Source organism: Lindgomyces ingoldianus (assembly GCF_010093535.1).
Source record: "Lindgomyces ingoldianus strain ATCC 200398 unplaced genomic scaffold BDR25scaffold_33, whole genome shotgun sequence".
NCBI classification, from domain to species: domain Eukaryota; kingdom Fungi; phylum Ascomycota; class Dothideomycetes; order Pleosporales; family Lindgomycetaceae; genus Lindgomyces; species Lindgomyces ingoldianus.
Window position 1 is genome coordinate 571,111 of NW_022985194.1, and position 8,393 is coordinate 579,503.

The 8,393-nt window shown below is 47.1% G+C and overlaps 3 protein-coding genes across 3 annotated transcripts; 2 read left to right on the forward strand and 1 right to left on the reverse strand.

The window, feature by feature from the left end:
• Positions 1 to 522: 522 nt before the first annotated feature.
• On the forward strand, positions 523 to 1,474 carry BDR25DRAFT_317605 (ferulic acid esterase; the record flags this gene model as incomplete). The annotated part of the gene is made up of 2 exons (XM_033691685.1): positions 523 to 690; positions 743 to 1,474. The coding sequence occupies 2 exons, from the start codon at positions 523 to 525 to the stop codon at positions 1,472 to 1,474; spliced, it is 900 nt and encodes a 299-aa protein (XP_033543461.1).
• An 899-nt stretch (positions 1,475 to 2,373) lies between these two features.
• Positions 2,374 to 3,470, forward strand: BDR25DRAFT_236938 (aldehyde reductase II; the record flags this gene model as incomplete). Its single annotated transcript, XM_033685570.1, has 2 exons — positions 2,374 to 2,488; positions 2,569 to 3,470. 2 exons carry the CDS (start codon positions 2,374 to 2,376, stop codon positions 3,468 to 3,470), a joined length of 1,017 nt encoding a protein of 338 aa, XP_033543462.1.
• Positions 3,471 to 5,090: 1,620 nt separating this feature from the next.
• On the reverse strand, positions 5,091 to 6,750 carry BDR25DRAFT_198831 (uncharacterized protein; the record flags this gene model as incomplete). Its single annotated transcript, XM_033684367.1, is given in 5 exon segments — positions 5,091 to 5,304; positions 5,317 to 5,793; positions 5,844 to 6,441; positions 6,495 to 6,532; positions 6,590 to 6,750. Coding segments are annotated over 5 exon segments (1,488 nt in total), but the record flags the coding sequence as incomplete, so codon positions are not given.
• Between the last annotated feature and the right edge of the window lie 1,643 nt (positions 6,751 to 8,393).

Genomic DNA, 8,393 nt, shown 5'->3' on the forward strand with positions numbered 1-8,393 from the left:
CCTAAGCGTAGTGTGACCAGCCAGCTGCCTTTATGGCTCACTACCTACGTACTACACTTCACCTCGACATCTCGACAATCTCTGCACAACACTTCATTGCCCTACTATCCATACATGTTCCCTCTTATCCACGCCAAAAAAAATGGACATTAAGTCCGCAGGAATATTCTAACCGATATATTCTGTCTTACGGGAGCTTTGCAGTCCTCTAACCCCCACCTTCACCAAATTTGCGACATGAAAATACCAGGATTCTTCATCTTGCCTTCCGACTTAGGGTTTTCCCCGCTTAATATATTTGGGCAAGTCCCGAATTTCCTGCCGGAGGCTGAATAGCATCAAAAACTCCTCAGTGTAAAGAGCAGTTATATCAAGACATTATGGGAGTTCGTGCGTAGTACCTAAGTCTGTGGGAATGAAGAGGTATATAGCTGGCCAGGAATTCGACAAGTAATTTTTGACCAAGAGTCTAACCTTTCGCCCAGATTTGGCTTCATATTTTTGCACGATACGGCCGCAGTCATGCATGCTTTTAATATACTCGTGGGAGCGTTGGCGGCTTTCTGCTCCGTTGTATCTGCTGGAAAAACACAAACAATATCGAACTGGGGAGACAATCCATCATCGCTTCCATCATTCCTTCTCTACACGCCAGATAAGATTGCCGATAAGCCAGCCATTATCCTTGGAGTGAGTACTAAGCAAAGTTTCCAGCATTCATTCCACTGAAACGAGAGACTAGCTTCATCCATGCGGCGGAACCGGATCGCAGTATCAGTCCATGACACCCCTTCCTTCATATGCAGACAAACTCGGCTTCGTTCTTCTGTTTCCGACCTCAAAATCCCAGTCTGGAATGAATTGCTGGGACGCACACTCTGCTAAATCTCTGAAGCACGACGGTGGCGGGGACTCCCAAGGTCTCGCATCGATGGTGAAATGGGCTTTGAAGGCCTACAATGGCGATCCGAGCAAAGTCTTCGTGGTCGGCGGCTCATCGGGCGCCATGGAATCTAACGTTCTCGCTGCCACCTATCCCGATGTCTTCGCCGGAGCGGCCTCGTACTCTGGTGTCCCAGCTGCATGCTGGTCCGGCTCTCCAATGTCCACCCCAGCATCCTCCGATCTGAGCTGCCCGTTGGGCAAGAAGGCATCTACATACACACAGCAACAGTGGGTCGATCTCGCAAAGGGCTGCTATCCCGGGTACAACGGGACATACCCCAAGATTATGATTGTACATGGAACAGAAGATACGGCCGTCACAATCAACAACTTAAAGGCGCAGCTGGATCAATGGAGCGGGGTCCTAGGTTTGAGCTTGGCGAGGAATTCATCGAATGACCCGATTAAGAATTGGAAGAAAATTACTTACGGAGATGGTACGAAGTTGGTAGGTTATGAGGTTCAGGGTGGGGGTCATATTCCGACGTTCCAAGGCGATGCTACGTTGAGGTTCTTTGGTTTGATGTAAGATGTAATGGATATTCGGAACTGGACCTCGGTAGCTTTGGCTGGTCTGGGAGAATAGTGCATCACTTCCGCATTATATTTTAGGGTGGACTTGCATTAGAGCTTTGATACTTGTTTCTCGTTTAAAGATCTAGCTTCCTTAAATTAGTGGTTAAAATCACGGAAACAGGATACTCAACCTAGTAGTAGCTGTCCGGGAACAGCACCTTCATGCACTGCCCACGGCCATTCACTTGTGCCCTATGTATGGCATTCCGAAACTCGATGTCTGTTGGGGGTTCTTAACCCAACCCCGCACGTAATCAATCGATTGGGTTAATCTTAAAAAGGAAGTTAATCAACGGAATTTACTCTCTTACAGCCAATGACAGGTTTTCCTTGCATAACATCCAATCCAAAACAACGATAAAAGCTGCAGGTCAGTTCGTGAGGGGAAATCGCACGGCGTTTCGCGGAGTCGAGTATCACAGTTTTGCTGCGAACTGATACTTGGCCTTTTCCTAGTCCCCGATAGACCGAGAGATACCACCCCTGTACCACCTAACACCTCCGTGCCTTGGACCAATGTCTTTGTCAAACGTCTCGTTCTTACCAATTTTAATCTTACATTCTCGTTGGGTCGATTGTCAAGTACAACTCTAGACATTGACCTTTTTCAGATAGGGTTGCTGCACTTGAGATGCGGACACAAAGGGGATTACCTCAACGTATCTTCTAATAACCTACCAAGGCACGTTGACGGACGCGCCGAGGATTTTATAAAGATATAGTAAGGGCTGTTAAGCATGAGGGTGGACTTCTTTCTTCAATCTGCAGTTTGATTTGTTTGATTTCCGCTGGAATTACCTTCCCTTCACCCAAATAAATACCCCCTAGCTTAGGGAATACTTCTGACCTACAATGAGCTCTTCCATTGCAACAACAGACCGTGCTATTTCACCAGGCTCGCTGGTTCTTGTCACTGGTGCGAATGGATTCATTGCAAGCCACATCTGCAAACAACTACTCGAGAACGGTTATAAGGTCCGCAGCCTATCCTCCTTTTCATCTTCCGTCTTCTCTTTCCAAAACACCGTTTCGCTAACCTCATTTCAGGTCCGGGCACAGTCCGCGACATCAATCGAACTTCATGGCCAGTCCCCTTCTTTAACTCCCGATATGGAGAAGGCTCAATTGAACTGATCTCTGTGCCGGACATGGCTGCCGACAGCGCCTTTGACAATGCTGTAAAAGGATGCGCAGGGGTAATCCACACCGCAACTCCCGTGATGCAAATACAAGACCCCAACGTCGCAATCCCTACAGTCATCAACGGGACCGTCAATGCACTAAGAGCCGCTGCCAGAGAGCCCAGTGTAAAGCGCGTAGTTCTCACATCCTCCTCCACCGCAGCTGCAAGCCCGCAACCAAACAAAATCTTCACCATCGACCCCTCCACTTGGAATGGGGAAGCGGTTAAAGCTGCCTGGGCGCCTCCACCCTACCTAGGCGTCCAACGAAAACTAGACGTCTATTACGCCTCGAAAACTCAAGGCGAGCAAGCTGCGTGGAAATTCATGGAGGACGAGAATCCAGACTTCGTGCTCAACTGCATTCTTCCGAATATGAATATCGGCGAGATTTTGTCCATCGAGCACCAAGGCTACCCGAGCACTATGTCCTGGATCAAAGCGCTTTGGGGAGGCTTTAACGGTGAGGGCGAGAAGGACTTGGAAGATAACCCACCGCAATACTATGTCAATGTTGATGATAATGCGGTGGTGCATGTTGCAGCCCTAGTTTTTGGGGATGTGAAGAGAGAGAGGTTGTTTACGTTTGCGGAACCCTATAGTTGGAATGATCTACTGGCAATTTTTAGGAGGCTCTATCCGGAGAGGGAGTTTATGGATGATATTGAAGGCCTGGGTGTGGATAAGAGTGTTGTAGCGAATGAAAGGGCACAAGAATTGTTGAAGAGATTGAAGGGGAGTGGGTGGGATTCTTTGGAAATAGTGTGAGGTTCTTGACTGATAAGCTGGCCGCAGAAGAGTGAGTTTGGGTAAGTGTTCGGATTCGACGGGTGGAAGGTAGCCGACCTACAGGTACTCACGTACGGTCGGTTGCAATATGTTACCGCTGAGCGTACTATATTAAATAGTCTATAACGTGTTTTATATGAGAGCGCCGCACTGAAGTGAGCGCCGCAGTACCTACGGCAGACGATAAGCGGGTGAGGGGACAAAACTCAACCAAGAATCGCCAAAACGCTAAAACCACTCCCGAAAAATTATCGCAGTCGCTTATTAAGCAGCGTATGTTAGCTATAGTAATAAATATTATGTTATATGATAGTAATATATAAATATAAGTAAAAGATGTCCTTAATTCTATCTTTAAAAGCCTATATAGACTATATTAGAAGAGTAGCAACTACATACAAAGAGGAAAAAACTACTCTATATAAAAATTGTTACGTTGCTAAAAGGTTAACCTTCTAGCTAGCACAGCAGAAGGATATATATAGGCGGATAATTATATGCAAAACACCCTATAGCTTAAATAGTAGAACAAGAGAGAAAACAGATCTAAATATAAGATAGCCTCTACAACACACTCTTCTAGCCTAAGCAGTATAGATGTAAGAGACATATTTAATAAGGTAGCCTTTATAATAGGCACACCGCCTACATGTTTCTTTACTAAGAATAGAAATTAAACACAGTGTGCTTAGAGATAATACATTTCTATTAGTAAAGTAAGAGTGTAAAAATTCTTACGCGCTAACTATTTACACTACGCTACGCAAACTATTACAATATCTCACCTAAGTCTGTCCTTTACAGGTGACCTAGTACTAGTAACGTAGAGTCTGTAAGGGGAAGGAGGAGAGAGAGGAGAAGTTTAGGGGAAGGGTACTTCTCTAAAGTTAACAGGGTGCGAAGAGTGTACAGTCCTTTGTGCAATCTAGGTAGAAAGCAGGGCGAGAAAGAGAGGTATAAGAGAGGAAGGGTTAAAGTAAGATAGACTAGGTAGCTTTAGTTCTCTGCAAGAGAATAAAGTACTTAGGCGCGCTTTAAGTTAAAAGGAATATTAGATATATTACTATATCTAAAGCTGTGCCTTAATAATAAGAATAACTACAGCCCTCTACTAGCTAGTAGAAGGCTTTAACTATATACTAGCCTAAAATTGTTATAATTATAGGTTTTTACTATAATTACTATCTAAAAAAGCAAGTACAGCGATTACATGCTGGATAATAGAAGAAATTATGTCGAGATGCAACCACTTACGGAGAGCACTATTGAAGCTGTTCGGAGAGTGCATTGGCATGCGAATGGACACTAACTTTCCCCTACCTACATACCCTCATGAAGTACCTGTCCAAAGTTTGTGGCTGTGTCTGTCAAGCACAGTGTCATCTTTCCGACCCCCGCCACTCCTTGATATGTCCACCATGCGACGTCTGTTCTTCCAATTCACAGACCCCTCCAGCCTGTAGTTCACTGATCTCTCCATGTGGTGGTTGCACAGGCGGTTTCGACTGTCGATAAGGCTGATAGCTTTGGCTTACAACGGGCCAAGGTCCTTGTGGTGCCCGACATAGCGCCGTTATGATACATTGGCTGCCCCGATGCCTGAGTTATCTGTGACTGTGGCCGTTGATGGTACCGCTTGGCAGCGAGCCACCAACAACCGAGTAAGATGCCTAGAGCAACTGCGCCGCCGATGGCAATGCCGACAATGGCACCTGTGGAGAGACGATGGTGATGAGGTGAGGATGAATTGGTCGGTTTGGCGCTACTAGTTGGTTGACATGACTGGGTACACGAGATCGAACGAGTAGCTGTCCTGTTCTAGAACTTTGGCTTTTGTGCTAAGAGAGCTGCGAGGCCAGTCCCTGTGTTGTTTCCCGTATCGTATCCATTTTTCGGAGTGAGCAGTGTAGCACCACCATTCTTGTCACCTCCAACAAGCCGGTATACATCAATAGGTACAACATTCGTGCTAACGTTTGGATTGTAGAGAGCCCAGTATCTGTCTTCGGGAGGTTCGCCAGTGTTGTTCACACCGCCGGTCCAGATGTTATGCTGAGCCCATATATCTTGGGCGAGATCACACATATCAGAGCCAGGGTAAGTACCGCCAATGACCATCATCTGAGAGCGGGACATTACCATATTGCAGGAGGCGGAATAGTGGCCGTAGTCGTAGGTGGCATTGCCTTGATGACCGGGGAATATTTTGACCCATTGGAATGTAGGCAAAGTCAGAAGGTAGACGTCGTTGAACGCGGTCATGTTTGAGTTGGGTGAAAGACTCAGACCTCCCCATAGGTAGCTTTCTATTTCAGCCTCAAGAGTGCAAATATATGCTAGGACTTGGCTTACATATTGTAGCTTGATCTATCCGGTGCCCATGCGATATCCATGCAAAACCGGGCCCGGTCCCCAGGTATGACTCCTGTTGCAGTCTGAGTGTACCAAGCATTCGTCTGAGGGTCATATACGAGTATCTTGTCCATCGGTTGAGCAGATTTCGTCCCGTTATCGCCGGCTGGGATCCACGACATTCCGCCTTCTGCTCTTCCGAGCCCGTCCGGCGAGTTCACCGCGGTGAGTTTGTTCGCATCGTAGTCGTATCTGTACATGTTCGAGCTCATCACGGGAGCTTGCGTCCATCCGCGCATGGAAATATTGCTAATCCAACCTCCGTAGTAGTATCCTTGACCAAGCTCGGAAATGCTCACACCAGCACCATACGAAGAAATGTTTGGCGCAATCGGCGTCGTAGGTGGACCTAGATCGGACCATGAGTTGTACAGGGTGTCGTAGCTGAAAAGGTGATAGGTCTGCGCCAGCCCTTGCGTGACTTCACCACCATAGACGACGAATTTCTTGTTGACGTCATCGCCCCAGAGGGTCCCACCTGCAACTGTTGGAACGACTCGTGGGTCTTTGCTCAAGCTGATGTTGAGCTGTGGCCATCCTGCGTCGGCCGTACCCGTGGTTAGGTTGTGGAGATCGTGGAAACCGAGCCACGTATCTGAGAATTCGCATTAATCGACTTTTGGTCATATCTCCACACGAATAGTCCTGGGTACTTACTAGGTACATTCAAATGATCTTAGGAGAACGAATCGAAGTTGACGTAGCCGCCATCGATGTACCGCTTGTCGTCGATGACAGTCGTTTGGTGAGCATACCTCCGGCAGAAGTTGCCCTTCGGATTTTGAATGGCACCGACCAAGTGACTTGCAAGGAATAGCAAAAGTACTACTGTATTCTTTCTATTTCCTCGAGCGGCGGGGAAGTCGGCCGAGTTCGGCATTGACTGTACTGTCGCAAAGAACTCCATTGCCGCGGATTCCCTTTACATGGATTCAACAGGGTATTTGGGCATGCATGTAGAACATCGATCGTTATGAGTTGGACCGCGGAATTGGATTGTAACAAAAGGCAATCTCGGATAGCAAGCAGTCAGAATATGAACCTCGCAGGGAAACTTGAGCCTTGTGTCTCATAGAACTACATCCTACTGCCACCTGCCCTGCGCATCCGCTGTCAATACAGGATCCAGTGAGCCACCAGCCCGAAGGGCATCACACGAGCGAGTGGCACCGCAAGATTCCAAGACACAGAAGAAGCCTTCGCTTAACGTAGCCAGTGAATGCTAAGAGTACAACGCGAGCTGAAAGAGCTCAACGGTGTACTTGCTTTTGTATCACCTTGGACTTGAGCCAAGACTGTTGAAGTTACCTTTTCGCCATTTGAAGGCGTTCTCAAACTTGTAAGAACGCTTGTTGCAGAAGCCGTCGGTAAACACTTCCAGTTGGGGTGAAAACGTTTCCTTAACTGCAAGTCCTGGCGGAGACGTGTGCGGTTTTCACATTGGTATTTCAAGCCACGACAAAGGAAGTAACCGGACTTTGGAAAAATCTGTTCGTAGAATAGCAACCGTATGCGATGGCGTGCTCTAAACTCGTAACGACAGTCTGTTGGGTTGAGCCATAGTATGAGCATGACTACATAGATGGATGCCTACATTTGGAACGCAAGAAGACGCAGCCGAAAGGAACAGCGCTTTCAGAGCGAGAACGCAGAGCTTTTGAAAGACTTGAGCCTCAAGAGAATGTATACCATAGTCATGAGTGATGTTCTTCAAGACTTAAGCGAGTACAATGTTCAAACGGTGCCGCTAATGGGACATCGCAAGCTGAAAATACGTATAATCTAGATGAGAGTGCAGTTGTGCGCCAGCATCTGACAGTCCTCAAAGGAATCTCCAATTCTTGCCCCCCGCTTCTCTATTCTTACCAGAATTATTAAACTTATCAAAATACTGCACCAGGGAAGGTCGCACGATCGCTCGTGCTTTACTAAGTAAATCAACCCGATAAGAATAACTTACCTATACAGTGCCTTACCTTAGTGCTTCATGGTCAATGCCTGCACATATTCGGCGCGAAGTTCATCAGCTACCACAACCGGATGCGCATAACACGACGCCTTGCCTCTACTCGTTCGCTACCCCATTTCCGTCCTAGCAAAGTACTTCAAGGGCAATTGAATGCATAGCTCATCATAATAAATACCATCAAAATACAGTCATGCATTCTCATTCAACGTGCATCCTGTCACAAAAGCTCCGCTCCCTCTTGATATGCCACATCCCCCCTAGAGCATATTACAAGATCGGAGAAAGTATCAGAAACGTCGAAACAGCCACTGAACAACTACAAAACACGGACAATCAGATATACCTTCATGTGAATCCATATGTCATTTATACGTCAATGTTGTGAGATTCTAAAGGAAGCGCGCTAGGAAAAACTTCTAACAGCGGATCTCGGCACTCTGGGGCGGTGCGATGGTAGCTGTGCGTTGGACTGCATCTCGAAGTGTGTGGGCTCGCTGTGTCAAAGCTGGTTTCGACGCTAA